The sequence below is a fragment of the Talaromyces proteolyticus genome (genome assembly GCF_021365285.1).
Source record: "Talaromyces proteolyticus strain PMI_201 chromosome Unknown BGW36scaffold_1, whole genome shotgun sequence".
NCBI lineage: Eukaryota > Fungi > Ascomycota > Eurotiomycetes > Eurotiales > Trichocomaceae > Talaromyces > Talaromyces proteolyticus.
In genome coordinates, this window is record NW_025764277.1 from 1618792 (window position 1) to 1640911 (window position 22120).

A 22120-nucleotide genomic window follows, 5' to 3' on the forward strand; every position below is an offset into this window, starting at 1 on the left:
GGATGCCCGCAACCGTTCGTTGCCCAAGGAAGGCACTCAAAAAATACATGATTCGTTATTATCTTGGCATTTTAGCAATAAAAGTAAAGTATGATAGTAATCATGGCGTTAAGATAAGAGACACTTTAAAAGACTGGATCACCGTACGACATCTTAGATATAACGACCCATCAGATCTCAGTGCGGACACGGCCGCATGCCCGCTCCCCAGAACGCAATGCGGATAAGACCGCCGCTGATATATATACATATGGAATCCTATTACGGACTTTTGGCACGGAGATAATGAAATACTCAAGGCTATAAATTTGGTGATCTGTTCTTTCTTCGCCTTTTCATATTTTGTCAAGGATACACACAAAGCATCCACCCTTCCAAACAACGGACTCAGATAGAATAACAACACGAAATAAAAAGACCTAATAATGGCAAACAAATCGACCATCCTAGTCACCGGCGCAAATGGTTTCGTTGCAGCACATATTATCGCTGACCTACTCTCCTCCGGATACAACGTGGTTGGAACAGTGCGATCACAATCGTCTGCAGAGAAGGTCCTCGCGGCACATAAAAGCTACAACAGAGAAGACCGTCTGCGTATTTCCACGTTGATTGTAGCGGATATTACCATTCCAGGGGCCTTTGATAATGCGGTCAAAATACCAGGCGTGGATAGCATCATCCACACCGCGTCACCATTCAAACTTGTCGTCGAGGACAATGAAAGAGATCTACTCATTCCCGCCATACAAGGCACAAAATCGATCTTAGAAAGTGCTGCAAAGAGCCCTCAGATCAAGAAGGTCGTCATTACTAGCTCATTCGCATCTATTGTTGATCTCTCACAAGGCTTACGCCCAGGATACGTTTACAACGAGAAAGACTGGAACCCTGTGACGATTGAAGAAGCAAAAAAAAGCGTTAGTGGTAGTTATGCGTATTGCGCCAGCAAAAAGCTAGCGGAGCAAGCGGCATGGGACTTTGTCAAAGGTAAAAAGGATGAGATTTCGTTTAGCCTGACGACAATTTGCCCGCCAAAAATCTTTGGGCCTGCGAACACTAGCCCATTACCGAAAGAACTGTCCTTATTGGGCGTATCGATGAAGGAAATATACGATCTCGTGAGTGGCGCGAATAAGCAAGCCGTTCCGCCAACGCGCTTCTGGGGATGGGTAGATGTACGGGACGTGGCAAGAGCGCATGTTAGGGCATTGGAAGTAGCGGGAGCAGCCGGACAGCGGTTTCTCATCACGGCAGGACGCTATTCGTATCAAGAGATTGTGGATTTGTTGTCAAACTCAGAAAGGATTCCGAAAGATGTTCTTGAAAATACACTTCCTCGGGGTACGCCTGGTAAAGGATATGCTGGGGACTTTGTCTATGAGGTGGAGAATGAGAAGTCTAAGAATGTGTTGGGAATGAAGTATCACAGCCTGGAGGAGTCTGTTGTTGATGCGGCGTTACAATTAATTGCTGTTGAGGACCACCGATTTGTATGAGAACCGATCGACATGTATCTATAAATTAGAGCAGTTTTATGAGACAAATTAGATAGTGCGAATCTACTTCGCTAATGCCAAAATCTCCCCGTCAGGAACAACATCGACTGTCTTCTTGATCTTAAAGCCCGTGTATAGATAAATCACCACAACAAAATACTCCATGAGCAAGCCCATCACCAAAAATGGCGCAATCGGCCCACTCAGCGAATCCCAAGTCTTGTCCTCGGCGCCACGATATACTGAGAGAAAGGCATACGTTAGTCGAACAATGAAAAAAGGCACTGCCATAGTTACGCCTCGAAGAACCTGTTTAAGACACGATCAGAGAACTTTAATTTTCTCCAGACATGAATGAAGACTTACCAGAAGGCTAGTGCTGGACAATGTCTGTCTCTTCACCCAGAAAAACGCGAGAAAAAGGAGCAGGGTTCCGACAAAGGCAGCGACGACACAATATCCTGCGCGTGAGAGTTTTATTCCGGTCTGAACCGAGCTTTGATCATTGTAGTTTCCTTCCAGGACGCCACCACCGACAAGAAGGCCGATGCCCGCAAGGAAGAGGAGTCGGGAGGTGACGACGAGATAGTGTAAAACGCGGTCATGTTTATAGTCAATGTGTGTACTGTGGGGCATTGTCTTAGAAAAGGTTGTCGCAAAAACTAGATCAGGGAATGTGTTTTGAACCAACATGATCTTGATGAACCCAATTGTAGCCGCAATACATGGAAATACGCCTGCATTGAGGAGGATCACAGATGCGATTGCCAGACCCGTGGACGAGGAGTTGTTCTCGTATAGAATGACAACTATGCCGCCCGCAAGACGAACTAGGTAGGGTTGGTAAGTGAGGATTCTGAAGCTGGAATGAAAACCAAAACGAACCCAAAGTGAATAAGGTAAGGACATACCACGCAAAGCGTGGGAGTCCCTTGACTTGTTTTCGAAAGAGAAACAAGGTTATCGCTGCAAGGACGGCCGGAACATAGAAGACAATCTGAGCAATGCCCACCTGGGAGTGTTGGTTAAGCATGTTGAGGAATGAAATGCAGGAGAATAACTGTATTGGTTGAGGGAAAGAATTCTGAATATTCTTGCTCGGCTGGTCTATAACTAAAATCAGGGAGGATTTCAGGGCTTTTATGTACAGCAGCCAGGTGTACTATGATCTCCATAGACACGGAATCAGCCCTGTGCAGGCAATCATTGCCCGTAGCTTCTATCAAGATGCTTTCCCCTTCTACATAAAACTCGTCGCTATTCGTTGATCTGTGAAAATGGACAAAGTGGGGATCGCATGTTGGTTCCAGATGCGGTTAGTGTGCTGGTTGGACGGTGGCTTAGCGTGCGCTGGCTTAGCGTGCGCTGGCTTAGCGTGTGCCGGGTTGAGCCCCATCGTGCTAAGCCGGTTTCAGCGCCAACCCGCGATCTCTATAGAATTAGTTAGTGTCAGGCGTAATATGACCGAGGCTAAACCAAGGCCATTGAGAGCGAACGCGTTTTGGAATGGTGACATAAATTTCGAGGTATTGGCAACGAGTAGCTACAGTGGATTGTTGATACTCGTGCTATAGTCGATGATCCGTACCCCACTGGCTTGCAGCTTCCGAAGAGCTGCCTCCATCCATGCAACTTCCCTCTTGAACCCAGGAATATGCTTGACTGTCTCGTATACTAAGGATAGTGGTGTGGTGACAGACCATACACCAAAGATAGGAACACTGCTCTTCATGCAGTACTCCACAGACTGGCAGACATTATACACCAGCGACTTGAGATCGAGTCGAAATTCCAGTGGCTTCAGGTGCGATTTGTCGTACCTATAGTGACCAGATTGCTGCACAACAAGGTGTCGGCAATGGCACATGCCATCGTCAAACAGGGCGCAATCAGGATAATTTGAGCAATGCGCATCCATCGCATCAATATCAATCTCCATTACCCCATGATATAAATAGAAGAACCCCGCCCATACTAAAAACCTGCAGGACCAGTACATCATAAGCGAGCGCGCGACCTTCAGATAAGGGAAGTCATAGGCAACAGGGAAAACCTTTCCAAGAATCGGATCATCGGCTGAACTGGGCTCGGTTGACAAAACGGACCAATACATCGGGCAGGGAAATTCTTTTGCAAAGTCGTCATAGACACCTTCAAGGGTAGCGTCTATCTTCCACAACTTCGAAATACTATCGAGGTGAAATTCTAGGCTTTCTAGGGGCGTGAGAGTTTCCACTTGATCACCAGTCTTATATATTGCCGGCGCTTCGCATAAACAATCCATCAGTCGGTCCAATGGGCGCTTGGGCTGTTCTTTCCAAGGGTCTTCCATCCAAAGGGATGTAGAAAGAAAGCTTGGCTGGCGGGTTACTATGCTAAGGAGTATCTATTTGTTGGTCAAAAGTCAGAATCCAAGCTAGGTGAAATACGGCCGTGAAGAAACTTACTCCCTGAGAGCGAAGACCGAGAAACAACTCGTGCCCTATTCCTGAAACATGTCGTTCCACCCCGCGTGCTGCGACAAGCCTCATGCACCCCTTACAGTGGTTATAATACGCTTGATTACCCTCCCCAGGACACTCTAAAACCTCATACAAGCTGAGGCAAAGGCATGCTGCTAGTATTTCGTCGTTATACATTAGCCGCGGATTCCAAAGGGCCTTTTGCAGCTCTCGCAGACCAATCGTATATAGTTTTAGACTTTCTTTGATTAGGCTGTAATTGTTTTGCAAACGTCCCAAGACGGAAGCGGATATTGCCGAAATCGATGCCTCCAGTGCTACGGTGCGTATCGAAAGTTCCCGCAATAACAGCAGCCATGGTCCACCATTTCTCGGTGAAGATGACCCTGCTACCTCTGTATCTCGTGGAATACAGATAGAAATAAAAGCATTAAGGAGTTGTTGCCGGTTTGCTGAGGCGCAAATTCCATCCAATATAGGATTCAATATGGCATGTTTTGGCTGTTCTTCAACCGGACAATATCCATTCTTGTTGGAGTGTCCACTTTCCAAACTCTTTGAGGTTGTTGATGATGTTGAATTCGGTAATTGGCCTTTCTTGTGAATAGGTGCTGAGCTCCGTCGTATCTCCCCAAAGGAGCTTGTCACAACAAGTTTCTTCTCCGTCAGTTTCGCCTGCATTGGAATAAATTGTACATCGCGGTCATATCCAAGACATATCCTATTAGACTTTATACATTGTGCACATTGCGGGCGTTGCAGACCACACTTGATAAACCTGATCAGCAGGTCGACTTGATCAATACCGCATGGAAAGAGAACACCCACAGCAATCTTCCGCTGCCTGCAGGTTTTGCAGCCTTTAGATTTTCCAGCGACGCCAACCATATCGGTGGCGACAGTTAGCTTCTCTAGTTGCAACCGATCGAATAGATATAGGAAAGTTGTTCGCCTATTTCATTGTTGCTGTAGGAGTTGGCCAGGCTGGCTGACGTTCTGTCAGGAAAAATAACCACTAAAAATCCTTACTAAGTAAGGGTTGCGCCCTTTTTGGTATAGTGGTTAAGAGTTGACAAGTTCTGTTGGTTGCGAATACGAGGTCACATTTCAACCAATCAAGTGCGGATTAGTGACTCACTGTGAGTTTCGCTCTTGACCAATAAGATAACTTATTTTTCATATCCACTCCGCCACAAGATTACCCATCAAGTTTACTATCCTAATAGAAATTATACAGTTGTAAGAATATTAGGAATGTTATCATTAACTGCACTTCTCGCTTCACAACACTCATTCCTCGGGTCTGATTCTTGACTGTTTTAAGCAGTCAGGGACATAATACTGACAGGCTACATCATGAATAATTCTCTCTCAAAACACATCATCGGCAAAGTCAATGACCTGCACCTTCTCAATTACTCTATCAAGACTGTGAATAAATTCCTTATGAGTTGGGCTTAAATTAGGATCGTTTTGTATCATAATTACCGATTTACCCATGATGACATGTACTCCTTCAATCTTTCCGTCGATAAATCCAGGTGAGCTCATGACAATGTTTGTCTTATCCTTGCGGAAGCCGTCTTATATTATGTATCTCTTATATCTTGTATCACCTCAGGAAAATAGTTTATAGAATTAGGATAGCTAAATAAATAAATCATCAGATCGGTATATGAATTCCAAGAATAATATCGGTAGAGTTTAAACATATAACTACATAACTTTGTGGACGGCTCAGGCTTTTTTGGAACATCCTTCATCAATAAATTGTAAAATAGGAAATAAAAGAAAAAGGTTTCGCTATATGCCTAACTTTTCTTTCAGCCAAGGAATTTCTTCCAGCGAATAGCGATATGCCCTAAATAATGCGTTTGATTCGCCGGGAAATATTTTTGCAGTTGCCTCATCTACGTAACAGGCAAAATGTGGATTGACATATTCCCAGCAAATGTAGCCATCATGAGTGACTTCAAAAAGCCGGCCGAAGCCACTTTCGCACAGTAAGGTGTTACCATTGGCGAGCCTCTGAGCACTGCCCATGAAAGGAGTGAAGAAGTACAGCATCTGCGATCGATCGCGATATTCCCATACAATTTCCTTAGTCGTACGGTCAACTTCAATGGCCCGACTATAAGTAATTGACTCGCCGTTGCGGTATGCTCCGTTGTCGAAAACCAAAATATTGCCATTCTCAAGCTCGGTGGCATTGTGCTGTTGAGCCAGCACCTCTGGACCGAGTTTCCACACGATATTTCCCGTGGATTTCTCGATGATTACCACTGCGGATACTGACCGCATTGATGCTAGAATATGTTTGCCATCTCGCATGGGAAGGACTGAATTGATGAGCGGGTAGTGCTCGCGTGTGTAGTGTGGTTGAAGAGGAAACTCATCCCGAGGTAGTCGCTGCGAGACTCTCCATTGCCAGACAAGATTACCCTTTTCATCGACTTCTTTTATCGTGTCTGTATAGGTAATTCCATCGATTTCAGTGCCGCGCACTCCTCCAACAACCTTTGCGGACTCTTCTGGAGATAAGGCCTCGAGACTTGTATAAAGAAGCCTCCCATCTCCAAAATGATACTGATCATGATGACCAAAGGAGTCTTGGAACTGGCGTACTAAATTCCCAGTCGGATCTAACTCACTCATGACCCCTCCGCCATACTTGTTGAAGAATGGGAAAGGAAAGGGACCACCATCTTTAGTCGTGCTACCTTGAGCGGGGCGTAATGTATTGACTGCAAGGTTTCCGTTTGGCAGTATTCTAGCATGTCGACCAATTCTTCCAGGTAGCTTCCATGAATGGACTTCGTTTCCGTCAATGTCAATCAAATGGGCTACATCGCTAGTCAGGGGGCAGAAGAGAGTGTAGCCTCCGAATGACCGTTGCTTGTCAACACCAGTAAGGCCAACACCTCTTCTTTTAAGTGTGTTTTGCTCCATTTCAGAGTAGATATAATTGGGTCAGCAAAAACAATGTTCTGAGCCGATTAGACGATTTGCTCGATAACTGCACAGTAAACTCTGTTTCAAAATTGTAAGACTTGTGATAGAGTAGACAAAAACTTGCTTGAAATAGTGACATGTTATACTTATTAGAATTTATGCCTCACTATTTCATCATGCACAAGCTATCATCAATAAAATTATCTTGTAATTAAATCCGACGGCTTGCCTTAGGAAAGGCTCCGGCAAGCCGACGGTATGCCGTTGGTTAGATAACATCCCCACCAGGAATGGTTCACGTACTTCCCAAAACTTCTTGGCTGATAGGTGAACACACTCAGCACGTCATTATCCCCGTAATGATAACTTCAGATTATCAGGAGAGAGCTTTATCTCGATTGTCTCGATATTCTTCCTGCGCTGCAGAATTGTTACTAGTATAAATCATTCACCACGCTCGCAGGACCAAAGATGGGGCAGGACTCCAAAGTAGACTCTAAGGGTAATTATTGGAAGAAGTTACGGTAAAAGAGCTGCTATCAGATCCAGATCATTATCTACAGCTCTTAAAAGATTAAGATGGAGCTTTCAAAAGGAGACTATAATCACGAAGTCAACAACATCATCTGTGATGAAGCCATCAATGTTCCTGGTTATGATCCGAGCATACAACTCCAACTCGGAGAGGAAAGAAGAGCGTTGCTGAAGGCAGATCTTTTTATCCTTCCTTTTATTGTCTTGTGTTTTTGTTTTCTGCAATTCGATCGTACGAACATTGGTAATGCCTTGACCGATACCCTCAGGAAGGACATTCATGTGGACAACTCGGATATTAATTTAGCGCAGACATTATTCACAGTTGGTTTCGTCATAACTGAATTGCCATTCAACATGATCAGCAGATACATTGGCGCTGAACGATTTCTCCCGGTTACTATGTTTCTCTGGGGTATTGCAACCTGGTCACAAATATTCATGAAAGACCCCTCCGGACTATGCGCTGCTCGATTCTTCATAGGAGCACTTGAAGGCGGATATATACCCAGTATTGCGCTATATATTTCAAAGCTCTATACAAATCAGGAGCTCGCACTGCGATATGCAATCTTCTGGGGGTCAAATAGCTTTGCAGGAATTCTCGGTGGACCACTTTCGATCGGACTTCTATCTCTTGGGGGACGAGGTGGCCTACATGGATGGCAATGGCTATTTCTTATTGGTTTGTTTACCTTAATCCGAGAATACCATTCAATATCACATACTAATAAGATCAACGCTGTTTAGAGGGCAGTTTGACTTGCTTTCTCGGAGTCGTCATGTATTTATACCTTCCACACAGCCCGGCTAGCCCTAAGTCATTCTTCGGAAAGTCCTACAACATTTTCACCGATCGAGAGGCAACAATACTCATCACTCGGGCCATCAAAAACGACCCGACGAAGGGTATGCGATACGGAAAGCCAGTCCTGCCTTCTCATATTCTAGAAACCTTCATGGACTGGCGGTTGTATGGCCATATTGTGGCTGCCCTTCTCTCTATGGTAATGATTTCACCGATGAATACATATGCACCTTCCATCATCAAGAGTCTCGGATTTACAAGCTTACAAGCAAACGGACTCAATTCAGTCGGTAGTGCGTGTGCCTTGGTATTGTCTGTAACTCTCGCTTTCAGTAGTGACAAATTGGGAGAACGAGGGTTTCATATCGCTGTTGGGTATCTTTGGGGAGCGGCGGGTCTGCTATGGCTGGCTCTTGCAGCTGATGGAGTCAGCAAATGGGTTCTTTACGGTATATAACAGTGTTTTCCAATCTCAGTTATGGCATATCACTAATAAGCATATTATCTAGGAGGTGTGGTATGGACTCAAATGGGAATGGGCTCTGCTCAGGCAATCAGTGCAGCGTGGCTAACTGCCAAGATGGAAGACCACAAGCGCCCTGTGGCTCTGGCTGCGTATGTAATGAGCATCCAGCTCGCCAACTTCCCTGGAAACGTGCTATTTCAAACACAAGGTATATTACAACTTCAGTCGTTATCAATTCATTCAGTCGTCATTTGAAACTAATCTCTTCAAGATGCACCTCGGTATACTCACGGTCTGATAATTGCTGCCTCATGTGTAATTGCTGCAGCGGTCGTTATTTTATTTTGGAAGCTATTGTACCGTGTATTTGATAATGGGGATCGAGGTGTTGAAGCTAAGACAACCGTTATTGAACTTGGAAGATAATGAAGGGGGGCAATAGTCCTATATCTACAGGAAATCGTTACATTTTAGGTGCGTACAATAAAGCATCTAAACTAGAATACCATTGTATTCTTCCCATAGAAGAGAATTGCCTCAAATGATAGTGCAAATAGTAGGTTCAAAGTTCCCATTACAGTCATTCTCATTACAATTTGCATTCATCAATTGAAACCTAATCAAAGTGGGGCTGGTCTTATCAACCACGAGGCTTTCACGTGATCCTAAATAACGACATTTGAGAGAAAATGCCGCCATTTTCTATGATAAGAGGGTTCTTGATCTTTGCAGACTCTGGGGTGCATGGGTGGAAGTGCTTATGCTTTCATATCACATCAGCTTGTCAACATGAACTATGCCTCCTCTGAGATCTGGCAGAGCTTCAAAAGCGTGTGATCTCTGCCGGAAGTGTAAGACACGTTGCTATGCATCCCAGGGCGCAAAAGGCAGCTGTCTTCGCTGCTCGACATTGTCCCAAGTTTGCTCTCTGAATGCTGAAAATAACCATTCCATTTCATTGGCTGAGCGGGAGAGACATATTGTTACGGACGACACCAGTAGCAGCAACGGCTCGAATTCCATCCAGCAGCGGATTCCAGTGCACGAAAGGTAATTATCCATGAGATATCGAGGCATTTTAAAAGAATTTAAATAGGTAACAATGTTTTGGTGTAGGTTAACTAGGTTGGAGAGAACTGTTGAGGCCTTAGTAGATCGGATTGACGCAAGGTTCAATGAACTCGCCGGAACTGCGAGCAACACTCAGATAAGAACAATAAAATCCACAGCCGAAACTGACACCAACACGGCTCCTGTATTTCTCATCAGAGATGCCGCCACGGACGCCGGTGTACATACCCCGGAACTGATTCAGTCTCATCATCGATCCACCCACTCGGATGTAATCTCAACAGGACTAGTAACATTATCCACTGCCCATTCCCTACTCGAGCTGTACGTTGCGTTGTCAATGAAAATCTTTTTTTACGCGGGTTCTGGCTTACAATATGTAAGGTTTCATATCCATTACGGTCGATGGGTGAAATTCCCGGAGGACATATCGACAACAGTCCTACTCCCACGAATAAGAAAGTCGCCACTGCTTATTTGCAGTATTTTTCTAATTTCAGTACGGCATACGACACAGGAACTTGCCGACAGACTCGCACCAGAGCTATTCCAAGAAGCGAAACGTCTTGTTAGCTCCTCGTTACTTATAACGCCTCAGTCTTTAGAATTCTTCCAGGCGGTGCTCATATTGAGTCTATGGTCTACAACAATCGGCCAGGTGCCATTGAGTGTTGACAGTTGGCTTTTAACAGGGTACGCCCTTCAACAAGTATCGGTTAGTCCCGATTTCGTCGAGGTCTTTCAAGTCAGATCAATTGCTCAGACGGCAAGGTCTCAACTCGATGCTTGGTGTTTGTGGAACCACCTCTGTCTGGCTCATCTTCAGTAAGACCCCATTAATGAACTCATAAGAAACATGGCTTTAGACTGATAGGCTCTGTAGATATTGTGTAGGCACTCGTAGGCAGGCTCTGCTGAATCAAGAGCAAATTAATCACTGTGTTCGGTTTATCGAATCTGATAATATCACCAATTATGAGGCAAGGATGGCGGCTGAAATTAGCCTATACTGGGTCATTTATAGAAAGTGTTGCGGCTCTGATATCAACATGTCTGAGACGAAAGTTGCTTTGCAAACGTGGCATCAGGAATGGATGGCATTACTCAGTAAGTGACTATTCTTGAAAATCCTCTCTGTCAGAACGAATATACTCAATATGGAGAAGATCAGCCACGCTCTCAATTCCTTCAAATGGGCTTCCACTTCGCACATCTTCTAGCCTATGGCCAATGCTTGAAATCCCCCTCAAGATTACGGGGGGGACTATCCGTCGTAGAAACAATTGCCACGGAGATGATTTATCAGTCAAAAACCATCATCAACCTTGTCATCGAAACGACAGACGAGCGCACGCGTCACTTGACCGATCAAATATACCACATTGTGACCTTCTCAGCCCTCACGCTTTGTCGTCTTGTGCATACCTACGAGTCAAAGCTCCGAGCGGCTAATCATGATATCGAAGCTCTGGACAGTCTCGTCACAAAGCTTATCGACTGGTTAAGGTCCATCGGACTGCCCTGTCATGCGGCACATATGCTAGGTGGTATATTGGCAACACAATTCAGTAAATTGCGGCCATATGCTCGACCAGGAGTTAGCAATGTGACAGACTGTGACATTAATTTCAGTGCCTTAAATCATCAATCGTTACCCACCGACCTTGGGGTTTTGTATCCAGATTTCCTCGGTTCGGAGCTCTTCAACATCGCTATGGATACGGCTCCATGGCCACAGTGGGGAGCGATGTATCAAGATAATGACTTATGACGAGGAGGTATTTGCTTCAGCCTTGGAGAGTTTATGCCTCTTTAACAGCAATTATCCAAGATAGACTGCCTGCTAGCAAGATAGCAATCAATACCCACTAACCTTGAAGCAGTAGTTGCTGTGACGCTTAGTAGGTAAAGCGTATCCTGTTCAAGGAAAGCTAATCCCAAATTGGATACCCAGGCGGAATATGATTGGATACTAAGGCAAGCAAATAATAACAGCTAAGAAATCATGGTAAATACTAAATACTAGCGTATAGTAATACGTCCATACCTAGACGGATATCAATACCCATCATCCGTATTATGATCATATTAATTAATAATATTATGACTCTTCACGGGAGTACCCGGTACTATGCACCCGAGTTCCACAGGATACGTCTCACGCACGCTAGTTTCGTTAATGCAGCCTTAACTAATGGATTCATTCCCTGGCTCCATCCTCCGTACCGTCCTACCGGCGTATCGCCGCTTCCTCGATACTGAGAGCCTATGGAAAGGGGGCACAGGTGGGGCATCACCCCCAGCACATGTGCACGCTGCAAGCTGGCTTCCCTAGGCCGACATTTGCGCTTAACAGTGGTCACCTTCAGTGCCACATGTTCCTCCATTTCTCGTCCGTCCAAACCTGTTGACCGAAGAGGGAGAACAAGACATAGAAACGCCATTAAAATGACTAGTGAGCTTACATCTGCCTGGATGTAATTTATTACCTGTGTCACCGTATGTGGTGTGATATGACGACAAATCTCCTGCCGATGGACATGAACGACATGCCCTACCACCACCCTCCCATTCCAGTTGATGTGAGCCTAATTAATCCTTGCATTTCCCTCGCATATATACTGCATTTCTACATGAAGCGATAATAATCTTGACTTTCAGGGGTCGCATGTCGACGACCGAGATTCCACATATGACGGGTCGATTGCAGAGACAAGTGAATCCCTACGGTCGTCAATCTTCCACTACGAATATGAAAATGGACGCAGATATCATGCCTTTCGCGAAGGTATAGTCGCATTTAAATCCAGCAAATTTAGGATCGGACAATCTCACATCTTTTGTAGGTTCCTATGCGATGCCTAACGATGAAACGGAACAAGCACGCCTCGACCTTCAACATCACATCTTCCTCCTTTGCCTCGGCGGCCGATTACATCTCGCACCCATCCGTAACCCGCAGCGAATACTCGATGTTGGCACTGGGACTGGTATCTGGGCGATCGAATTCGCAGACGAATTCCCCAGCGCCGTTGTGATCGGCACCGACTTGTCGCCCATCCAGCCGAGCTTTGTCCCGCCGAATTTGAAATTTTACGTCGATGACTTTGAACTCCCGTGGGACTACGATGAGCAAGAACGTTTTGACTACATTCACTGGCGCGCACTGAGCGGCAGCACCAACAATTGGCCACGATTATATAAACAGGCTTACGAGAGCCTCAAGCCTGGCGGCTACATTGAAGTACACGAATACGACCCCGTAGTCTACAGCGAGGATGATCGGAATCTTCTAAAGGCCCCCTGGACGAAAGAATGGCTGATGCGACTTTGCGAAGCCTCGGCGCGCAACGGAAAACCCATTGATGTTGGACGACATCAGAGGCAGCTCATGCACGACACTGGTTTTGTCGATCTGACAGAGAAAATAGTCAAAGTGCCTATCGGACAATGGGCGCGCGACCCGTCACTCAAAGAAATTGGCGGTTTTGAGCGATTGCATGTGAATGAGTCGGTCGAGGCCCATTCACTTGCCCTCTTTACGCGTGTCCTGGGCTACAGCTACGACCAAGCCAGCATCCTATTTTCGATGGTGCGTAACGAATTGAACGATCGCAGCCTACACTTATACACCGTGTATCGATTCTTAGTTGGTCGCAAACCGGTCGACGCGTAACACGGTACTGGATTTTTCATGCACATTCATATCCATTCACCACTTTGAATGTGGTGGCTTCTTTTTTTTATTCTTATTAACAGCGTACAGCGTGTTGGTAAATTGGCAGGCAGGGGATAATGCCTGGGCGTTTTGGATATCCTGCAGCAGCATTTATACAGCAAAGTCCTGCGTTGAGCAAGCTGGTCTGTCAACGAAGGAATTGATGGTCGGCATAATTGATCTGTTTTTCGAACGTTTTTCCCATTCTCTCAAAGACCCGAATGTCTCATATTTGGGCTGCATGAAAGAGGACAGCAACTAGGGAAAGTCCCAGGAGAGAGGGGGCGGCTACCCCACTCGGCATTGTTGGACGGGCCGCATCCGGCATCGCGCATTGCCCCGATCAAGCTAGCTCGTCCAATAATAGCAGAAGGATTCTCGTAAGCGTTGAACTAGTATCTGTCAAGTGGGGTATAGTGGGACAGACCCTCAAATGGCATTTACTCAACAGCCAATCAAATCGTGAGTATCGGCCTATACATATTACGTACAATGTATGAATCGTATTTAATCCATACTTCTATATACCTACCACTGCCTGGCTTCAGTTTCAGGACGATACCTGGATTCTAGTATATAACCACTGATTCCCTGGATTTAGGAATACATTTGTCATATTGCGAAAACGAAACAAACAAAGTCTGGGTACGGTCTTGGAACATGGCCAATAATAGTAGGAATAGGAATGAGTCAATGAAATGGCCCTTAATTGCATAACAATATTTATTATTATTCAATCTAGCCTGAAATTACAGCATAAGACGAAGGCTCTTTCATTGACTTGGCCGAAAAAGGAGCAGGTTCGGAGCTCGGAATAAACACAAAAATTAAACTATCGGCTTATGTAAGTACAACCGTTCAATGTCGAACGATCAGTTTTATCTCCTCACAAACCTGTCGCTGCGGTCTGCTGCTAGAGTGCTCTTCTTGGACGACTGGTTGCATAGTAACCAAATGACAAGACCAAACTTATCTGAGACAGATATTCGCAGCGGTGGAAGCCTGAGAGTCATCAAGGCATCAAGGCGTCAGTAACATCTGTGGTGTGTCAATCAGAACTTTTCTGAACTTGATACTCAAGATTATACATGCTGACTTCTGTTTGCAGGCTACAATACTTTTCTTTCTTTTCTCTTCTTTTCATCTTGGGAAATTTCATTGAGAGATTATAAATGAATAATAGATCGGAACGAGAAATTGAAATTGTATGAAGAGAAATTGAAAGTGCTTGCTCTGGTTCTCAATATTGAAACCGGTGAAAATGACACTTTCCGAAGAAAGTAATATGGATGAGACTACACCTCTTATTGCTGCTCCTGAAACACATACCACTGTCCAACAAAATGGCGCAAATATTGACAAACCGTTACCTATGGGGCAAATATTGCTTCTGTGTTTCGCTCGAATAGTCGAACCAATTGCGTTCTTCTCCATTTTTCCGTTTATGAACCGCATGATTGAGGAGTGTGGCGATGTGCCCGAGACTGATGTCGGGTTTTATAGCGGTTTCATTGTATGAAAATTAAGCTTTGTATTCCATTCGCCTTTTATTTGATACTAACGTTGCTTGCTTAGGAATCTTTATTCTCCCTGACGCAGATGATGCTGATGCTACCTTGGGGGCGGGCTTCGGATCGCTTTGGTCGAAAGCCTGTTCTTGTCATTTCTCTCGCAGGACTGTCGGTAACTTGTGCGCTCTTTGGAACTAGTCAAAAGATCTGGCAGATGATAGTATATCGATGCCTCGCAGGGGTATTTTCCGGGACTGTGGTGTAAGTTATTATTGGCTCGTTATCAACTTGTTTATTGTTTCTGAGTGTGAATCAAGGACTGTTCGAACAGCAATTTCGGAGAACAGCACACCGAAGACGCAGGCTAGAGCTTTTAGCTACTTTGCGCTTTTCAGCAACCTCGGAATCTGCGTAGGCCCTTTATTAGGTACGCGATTGCCCTTTTATCGGATATAGGCCGCAGGACCCAATACTAATATTTACAGGCGGCGTGCTATTACGCCCAGCTGAGCAATATCCATCACTATTTGGCAACGTTCGCTTTTTCAAAGACTATCCCTATGCGTTGCCAACGTTCGCCACTGGAAGCATCGCAGCGACTGCCTGCATTGTTTCTGCTCTTTTTGTGAAAGAGGTTCGTTGTCAATTTCTTAATGTAAATTTGATAACTCTCTAACAAAGCCCATAGACTTTAAGAAGTAAAATTGACGGCAGAAATGAGCCTGTTAAGCCTATGTCAACCACTGAAATTATCAGATCTCCGGGAGTCTCTTTGGTGCTATTCCTGAACGCTTTTACCATCCTCATTACTTTGGGTTATACTGCCAGTTAGTATCGACATGATGCTTGTCTTGTCCAGTTTCACTAATAATACCACAGTCATTCCCGTCTTCTACTTCACCAACCCAAAATTCGGTGGCTATGGATTTAGGGAAATCCAAATATCAGCATTTATGGGCATTGGTGGCCTTTCCCAGGCAGCCTGGTTGATTTTTGTATTCCCTAGCTTGCAACGCCGCATTGGAACCGGTGGCGTTCTTCGTGCTTGTTCTGTTTGCCTACCTTTCTGGTTTTTCCTTACTCCGGCAGCAAATATTTTTCTTCGAGTCGGATGGGAGACGGTCTTTTGGGTGTATGCGCCGGTGGTCGTCGTCGTGGGAAGTGGTGTTGCAATGGGATTTAGTAAGTTTATTTGCAATGCTGCAGTTGCCTCCATAGTGCTAATGGGAAATGTTAGCTGCATTTCAACTCGCATTGAATGATATATCGCCGTCTTCTGAAACTCTGGGCACACTGAATGCAATCAGCCTGACGCTAACCAGTGCTATTCGCTCTATTGCGCCCGGCCTCTTTGCTAGCTTGTTCGCAACAGGTGTGAAGCACCAGATCCTTGCCGGCTATTTTGCATGGGTAATTTTGATTGCACTAGCGATCGTCCAGAGGGCCAGTTTACGTTGGCTACCCACAAGAGTGGAAGGGAAAATTGATGTCGTAAATGAAGATGAAGAGATTGCCGCATAATCTGGTCAACTGGACTAAACCGATATTCCGTAGACATTAGAACGACCGCTTTCTGCGGAAATGTCAGGCTGCAAAAAAAGGAAAATGACCCGTCCAATAACCAAAAGAAAGAATAGTATGTAGTTGATACACGGGTACGTTTTGCAGGTTGGGACTGCTAAGTCTATGTGATAAGGAGTCAAGAAACTAGCAATTAGGATGAGGTGCAGCATTTGGCAGTAACATCATGGAATATTACATTTTTTGCACAGAAAAAGAATGTCCTCAAATCTGGGAGTATGTTTTCGCGATAAGAAATATCGGAAGGCTAATTGTTTTCTACCATGCGGCGTGGGAAATAATCAAGCTATTTCTAGCATAAACCTCCAGGCGGTTTGTTCCGACTTTCTCCAGGCTGAGGATTCTGGTGGTTATTTGCCGGTGAACGTTCTCCAGGCAGACCCTCTCACTTTATCTGATCAATGATTTGCACAGCCTGAAACATACGGGTGGCGCTGCTCATCCTCCCTTTCCGAGCGGTTTTTATAACCGTTTCCCCCCATTAGCATCCTAGCAGACTCCTACTATTACTTTCGTCATCTTATCATTTTTCGAACAACCAATAGCTAACTCACAGCCGCGTTTTATTCCGCGCTAATATAGCTGCATTGTAGCATTTTCTCCACGTGTACGTGGAGGTATTAGAATCCTGTACCACTCACTAATGACTAGTGGCATCTCACTTCCACCTCAAGTTTAATTAATAGTAAGATCTAGTCCTCTAGAGCATCACCCGGCGCGAACAAGAAGTGTTCAAAGGACTTAAACTTTTGGACCCCGTAGAAACGATTAAACCACTCATTCTCGTCCCCACGTTCCTATCACCCCATTGTAAAGCCAAGCCGATATTTCCCACCATATCTACCCCAAATATTTGGTCCGACTTCCCGTCTTCCCGTCTTTTCGTTATTCTAGAAACTAGGTTAAAACTAAGCAAATTATGACGCGTGAGGCGGAGCCTAGCTTTCTCTAGACTCTGACACCGCGTCATTCTGAGTGGGGGCCTAAATCGATGGTGCGCGGGCTAAATTTTTATGCTTCTCTAATCCGGATTGTGGCCATCGGATGGCCATTGCGGCCTTCTTCATGTACCTGTCTGTGCAGGACGCCGTTGGTGTTATCGGCCCATCACGTTCTACGTGGTTGATATTCTAGAGTCATTATAAGGGGGCCATCAGCTTGTTGAGCAAATGCAATACATCCTGCTAGATTCCGTATTTATTTATGATCTACGATTAATAATGATGGTAATCATTCAGCACCACTCTGACGGCTAGCAAATACTATGCCTCTGCTTCGTTTTTGTACGGGTCAATGTAGATCAGCCTCGAGTCGTGCCAACTTCGTCCAGCACCGACTCCGTATTTTCTACGGCTAGTTGGTAGTTACGGCCAGCGGCACTCCGTAGAGTTGGTAATAGCAGTGTAATTATTGATCAGCTCAGCCCAGACTCGTAGGGTCCAGCCGTTTCTTACTTGACTGGCTGATTTGTAGTTGATAATGAGTTATGAATCCAGGAAAACATTTGGCTCTGCTGATCAGGGGTTCGGAACTACCAATGCCCGTTTTTTCTACTTATAAATCGATCGGTCAAGTGTGTATTCTTATGAAACTTCGCAGGATTGTGGTATAACTATCCAGGACCCTGATGACGGTCGCTCGGTCATATGCCGAGAGCTAAACGAATACTCACTGAGAATTCATCTCATTACCGCTACATACAGACTTCCGTAAGCTTACCAAATTACTGTCATCCTGTTTGCTGTAACAATATGCCCCGTAATACCGCGCACGTGGTAAGATGCAGCAGGAGGGTGCAGCAGGCTCCCGGGAGATCTACTGCATGCTAGAATTGGGGTCAAACAGTTATCATTACCATCAGCCGGGACCCTCGAGGAGGAATACGCGATATTCGCGGCAGTTGGCGCATTCAAATAGCCCATCAGCTAAGTGCTATGGGGTGTTGCGTCCAGAATTGCCAATGCCAATGAAAATCTAGCAAAACCTGACTATATTATGCTGCAGGACTAGCGCAAAGGACCCATTTTTGTCTTTACTCTTCTTCGACGGATCTTCTGGAAAGCCGTCTAACTCACCGGAGCTTAATTACCCCCGACAGTAGCGAATGACAACCACCTAAAGAGACTACGAATTTAGTGCTTATGATTGAGACTGGCTGGTCTTGTTGGCTTTATTATCGTTTACCCTTAATTGTCGCATTACTCTTGTTCCAAATCACTTGCTACTGGGTAATTGACATCTAATAATACCAGAAAGTTTTCAATTTAAAAGGCTCTCGGGTCCCATTTTTGTCATCATTATTCGTCCAGTATTATAATAACAACACCAATTATAATGCTACTTTTTGAAGGCCCTTCTCTCAGGTTGGCCTGTGATCGTTGTCACAAGCGAAAACAGCGATGCACACGCACAGGTATCAGCGACAACAAGCCCTGCGAACGATGCACTGAGGCTGGTGCACAATGCGTCTATAGTCCACCAAGCCGTCTAGGACGGCCGAGCAACAAATCAAAAAGAGAGAGAGAACGAAGTAATTCAGTGGCTCAACATAGCAGTGTGACTTCATCCGCAAAAAGTCTCCCTTCATCTACTACGACGACACCCCCTCCTCCGTCTTTATCATCGTCTTCTTCCCCATCATGTATGCCGGTTACTTCATCACGAAATCGCACAAAACCAAGAAGATCGCAGAGCACAGCTACGGCTGTTTCATTACGAGTCGGTGCGTCTTCACCATCAACACCATCACAGTTCTCAGAGGGAGTGTCTTCCCCTTCATCTTATCATTTTGGTTCTCCGCCACTTCATGCCTTAGACGTGGTTAACACAACACCCTTTCAACATGCCCTAATACCACGTTCCCAACCACGGCAATACCGCGAAGAACCAGTTTTAGGACCACTTTCGTTCACGTCTCGGGGGCATAATAATGACGGTTTATCCGTTGCCCCAGGGCAACAGCAGGGATGGAATATGATCTCTCACCACAATAATAACACTTTGCTTGGCTCAGAGCCATACGATAACCATGTGGCGTTGATGAGCCAGCAGCCTTTATATGACACCGATATATGGTCCAATACACTGGCCTCTCCTAATTCCTTACAATTTCATCAGACAGCCGAGGAGCCACTGAGGTTAGTTGACCCCAACACTGTAGAATATGCCAGGTGGAAATGGAATAGCAACACCGCCGAAGATCCAAATGTGCCAATGAATATTTCTACACCAGTAACGATGACAGGTGATGGAAACCAGCAGTGGGCCTATTATTGGTGATATTTCAATCTTTTCTCCCTGGCTTTTACATGTGGGCCGCGGTCTTGTCCGATAGACGAAGGAAAGCTACGAAATCTGCGAAATCCGTTATCTTCGAATAACTACGTGTTGCTGCAAAAAAAGGCAGCAACAGGTTTAAATTAGACTGCAGAGATCCTCTAAGCCTTACAAGAGCTATAAGCTCTAAAGAGGCACTGGATTGACTATTGCCAGCAAAATACATATACATGTATATTATTAATCTACATCTTCACGTAATATATGTTAGAATATGTCAGCTACGAAAAGTCCACAAATAAATCATTAAAATATATTTTATTATTATATGATCTTTAGAGATCACGACTATTGATATGTCAGAGGCACTCTGACGAGAGAAATAATAACGAATAGGCGCTTGTGATTAGCGACGAAATCATTCGCTTTTTGCCTTTCAGTCGCCTCACAGCACGAAAGTCCATCATACTCAATTTTAATGCACATCACTCAAGTACATGTGCATGAAAAGCAGTTTTTCATCCTACTCAAAACCTTAATTGTTTTGCCATAAAGTAAACACGACAACAGAAATAATTATTAATAAAAAGCTATTCATTCATTGCCTTTAGTCCTCTCCCCCAAAGCTCCAAACGCATAACTTATTTAGTAACCCAAGAAAGAAAGCCTCACCATCAAATCGATCTGCATGTATTACGTGATTTCATAAACGAAGTGTCGATCTAGACACACCCCTACCTGCGATTTAACATCGCGTCTCGTTACTACGTACGAAGTATGCGCTGATTGGTGTAGCAAAGAACCACATTAGCCGTCAAATCATTCGTCATATTCCGCCACCTTCTACTAATCCGAGTCAGTGCATCCATTCCGTCTAATTAGCTGCATATAGACGCACAGGGTATGTAACAAAAAAATGCCACATGTATCCGTACTCCGCTGTCTGTACATGAGAATACGAGCCTAAACACGAATACGAAAAAGGAAATAAACATGGTCAATAAGTCCCCGTGGATCATCGTAAAAGTATTGATCATTAAACTTCAAAAATAAACAGAGCCCTCATATGTATTTGCCCCTTTTCTAAGAAAAGAAGCACCATTCGCTATCTCCATCTGACAAACCACTATCTGACTGTCTGGCCTGAGTGAGGCAACATATTAAAGTGGATATGCTATCTACCAGTTGCCCTATTAGGAAAAGCTATTCGCTATGCTAGATGAGTGTCGAGCCGGTGCGGGTCTTATTGCATTGTGAATAAGCCGTGGAAAATCAGGGTTCTGACTTACCAATCCCTCGAAATCCTATTTTCGATGTATATCGCCATTCTTGTACAGAGTACGAAATAATTCATCGAATCACCAACCCTTCCTCGCCTGTTGGATCTCTCTACGTATACCTTAGAAACACGACCCGCAGCTTGGCTCATGTACCTCTAGGAGACCGGTCTATAACTGATATTTTATGCCAATCAATTGACAGCTCTAGAAAACAATATAATACTGAACAATACTATATACACGGGGATCCTGATTAATTTTTGTCGGTCAGGAAACACTCGAGGCTGCATAAGAATATACATATCTTATACTTCACGAGTAAAAGAGATTTGTGATATCTCGGCGCATTTGGTTGAACCTCATTACTTCATACGAAGTACTCCGATAACATACAAGGTATGGTTATGCCTAAACAGTAGTGGCTGATTCAATACCCAGGCTGCAAGTATGGGCATTACGTATCAAACAACAATACGAATTGATACGGAGTTGTGCTTCGTGTTTGTGAGATTGATTGATGAGACCACCGCGGTTGGCCATTACGGATCTCACATGTGTATTTACGTTAATATTTTGGACTTGTTAGTATATAGAGATATAGAATGACTCCGCGTTAAATGTAATCACCAGTAGGCGATCCACCCGTCAACAAATTGCTCCCCACGACAAGCTCGATCTATATTCAGATTGTGCTAGATTAGCTAGAAGTGTACGCAATACTCACTGATCCGTACCATGCTTATAATTAGTAATTTTTCCATTAGATAGCCACATTTTGTCAATATTATCCACTATCTTGCACATCTATATAGAATTCTTATGACGTATGCCGACCTGGCCGGGTTGGATGGGTTGACGAAAACAGTCTCAACGGCCTGATATAGGGCTTGGTCGGTTGAAATGAACCCAGCTCGATGACAGAACGAGGGATAATCACTTTAGAAGTCATAATATTTACTACT

General features: G+C 44.7%; 10 protein-coding genes across 10 annotated transcripts; 6 read left to right on the forward strand and 4 right to left on the reverse strand.

The window, feature by feature from the left end:
• Window positions 1-425: 425 nt before the first annotated feature.
• Window positions 426-1499, forward strand: BGW36DRAFT_392907 (uncharacterized protein; the record flags this gene model as incomplete). Its single annotated transcript, XM_046217752.1, has 1 exon — window positions 426-1499. The coding sequence occupies one exon, from the start codon at window positions 426-428 to the stop codon at window positions 1497-1499; it is 1074 nt and encodes a 357-aa protein (XP_046077856.1).
• A 63-nt stretch (window positions 1500-1562) lies between these two features.
• Window positions 1563-2532, reverse strand: BGW36DRAFT_421802 (uncharacterized protein; the record flags this gene model as incomplete). The annotated part of the gene is made up of 3 exons (XM_046219621.1): window positions 1563-1808; window positions 1866-2329; window positions 2385-2532. 3 exons carry the CDS (start codon window positions 2530-2532, stop codon window positions 1563-1565), a joined length of 858 nt encoding a protein of 285 aa, XP_046077857.1.
• Window positions 2533-3042: 510 nt separating this feature from the next.
• Window positions 3043-4849, reverse strand: BGW36DRAFT_285686 (uncharacterized protein; the record flags this gene model as incomplete). Its single annotated transcript, XM_046210342.1, has 3 exons — window positions 3043-3885; window positions 3947-4729; window positions 4790-4849. 3 exons carry the CDS (start codon window positions 4847-4849, stop codon window positions 3043-3045), a joined length of 1686 nt encoding a protein of 561 aa, XP_046077858.1.
• A 318-nt stretch (window positions 4850-5167) lies between these two features.
• Window positions 5168-5632, reverse strand: BGW36DRAFT_367153 (uncharacterized protein). The gene has a single exon (XM_046214829.1). It carries the CDS (start codon window positions 5510-5512, stop codon window positions 5333-5335), a length of 180 nt encoding a protein of 59 aa, XP_046077859.1. The 5' UTR covers window positions 5513-5632; the 3' UTR covers window positions 5168-5332.
• A 132-nt stretch (window positions 5633-5764) lies between these two features.
• On the reverse strand, window positions 5765-6910 carry BGW36DRAFT_284792 (uncharacterized protein; the record flags this gene model as incomplete). The annotated part of the gene is made up of 1 exon (XM_046210264.1): window positions 5765-6910. The coding sequence occupies one exon, from the start codon at window positions 6908-6910 to the stop codon at window positions 5765-5767; it is 1146 nt and encodes a 381-aa protein (XP_046077860.1).
• Window positions 6911-7492: 582 nt separating this feature from the next.
• BGW36DRAFT_413254 (major facilitator superfamily domain-containing protein) lies at window positions 7493-9211 on the forward strand (the record flags this gene model as incomplete). Its single annotated transcript, XM_046219243.1, has 4 exons — window positions 7493-8132; window positions 8198-8704; window positions 8765-8929; window positions 8993-9211. The coding sequence occupies 4 exons, from the start codon at window positions 7493-7495 to the stop codon at window positions 9145-9147; spliced, it is 1467 nt and encodes a 488-aa protein (XP_046077861.1). The 3' UTR covers window positions 9148-9211.
• A 204-nt stretch (window positions 9212-9415) lies between these two features.
• Window positions 9416-11910, forward strand: BGW36DRAFT_367155 (uncharacterized protein). Its single transcript, XM_046214830.1, has 6 exons — window positions 9416-9771; window positions 9838-10116; window positions 10177-10617; window positions 10676-10899; window positions 10959-11769; window positions 11826-11910. The coding sequence occupies exons 1-5, from the start codon at window positions 9518-9520 to the stop codon at window positions 11561-11563; spliced, it is 1803 nt and encodes a 600-aa protein (XP_046077862.1). The 5' UTR covers window positions 9416-9517; the 3' UTR covers window positions 11564-11769; window positions 11826-11910.
• A 431-nt stretch (window positions 11911-12341) lies between these two features.
• On the forward strand, window positions 12342-13468 carry BGW36DRAFT_392913 (putative methyltransferase; the record flags this gene model as incomplete). The annotated part of the gene is made up of 3 exons (XM_046217753.1): window positions 12342-12374; window positions 12454-12580; window positions 12639-13468. 3 exons carry the CDS (start codon window positions 12342-12344, stop codon window positions 13466-13468), a joined length of 990 nt encoding a protein of 329 aa, XP_046077863.1.
• Window positions 13469-14476: 1008 nt separating this feature from the next.
• On the forward strand, window positions 14477-16671 carry BGW36DRAFT_10155 (major facilitator superfamily domain-containing protein). Its single transcript, XM_046209164.1, has 8 exons — window positions 14477-14553; window positions 14619-15023; window positions 15086-15282; window positions 15339-15448; window positions 15507-15655; window positions 15710-15848; window positions 15901-16203; window positions 16259-16671. Exons 2-8 carry the CDS (start codon window positions 14772-14774, stop codon window positions 16540-16542), a joined length of 1434 nt encoding a protein of 477 aa, XP_046077864.1. The 5' UTR covers window positions 14477-14553; window positions 14619-14771; the 3' UTR covers window positions 16543-16671.
• Window positions 16672-18700: 2029 nt separating this feature from the next.
• On the forward strand, window positions 18701-20174 carry BGW36DRAFT_367172 (uncharacterized protein). Its single transcript, XM_046214831.1, has one exon. The coding sequence runs from the start codon at window positions 18937-18939 to the stop codon at window positions 19879-19881; it is 945 nt and encodes a 314-aa protein (XP_046077865.1). The 5' UTR covers window positions 18701-18936; the 3' UTR covers window positions 19882-20174.
• The last annotated feature ends 1946 nt before the right edge of the window (window positions 20175-22120 follow it).

Bases quoted from the DNA above. Each gene is read 5' to 3' on its own strand.
- BGW36DRAFT_367155 (XM_046214830.1), top strand. From the start codon at position 9,518: ATGCCTCCTCTGAGATCTGGCAGAGCTTCAAAAGCGTGTGATCTCTGC. The intron at 9,772-9,837 runs GTAATTATCCAT...GTTTTGGTGTAG, and splicing joins CGGATTCCAGTGCACGAAAG to GTTAACTAGGTTGGAGAGAA. The intron at 10,117-10,176 runs GTACGTTGCGTT...ACAATATGTAAG, and splicing joins GCCCATTCCCTACTCGAGCT to GTTTCATATCCATTACGGTC.
- BGW36DRAFT_10155 (XM_046209164.1), top strand. From the start codon at position 14,772: ATGACACTTTCCGAAGAAAGTAATATGGATGAGACTACACCTCTTATT. The intron at 15,656-15,709 runs GTTCGTTGTCAA...CAAAGCCCATAG, and splicing joins CTGCTCTTTTTGTGAAAGAG to ACTTTAAGAAGTAAAATTGA. The intron at 16,204-16,258 runs GTAAGTTTATTT...GGGAAATGTTAG, and splicing joins TGGTGTTGCAATGGGATTTA to CTGCATTTCAACTCGCATTG.
- BGW36DRAFT_367153 (XM_046214829.1), bottom strand. From the start codon at position 5,512: ATGAGCTCACCTGGATTTATCGACGGAAAGATTGAAGGAGTACATGTC.
- BGW36DRAFT_367172 (XM_046214831.1), top strand. From the start codon at position 18,937: ATGCTACTTTTTGAAGGCCCTTCTCTCAGGTTGGCCTGTGATCGTTGT.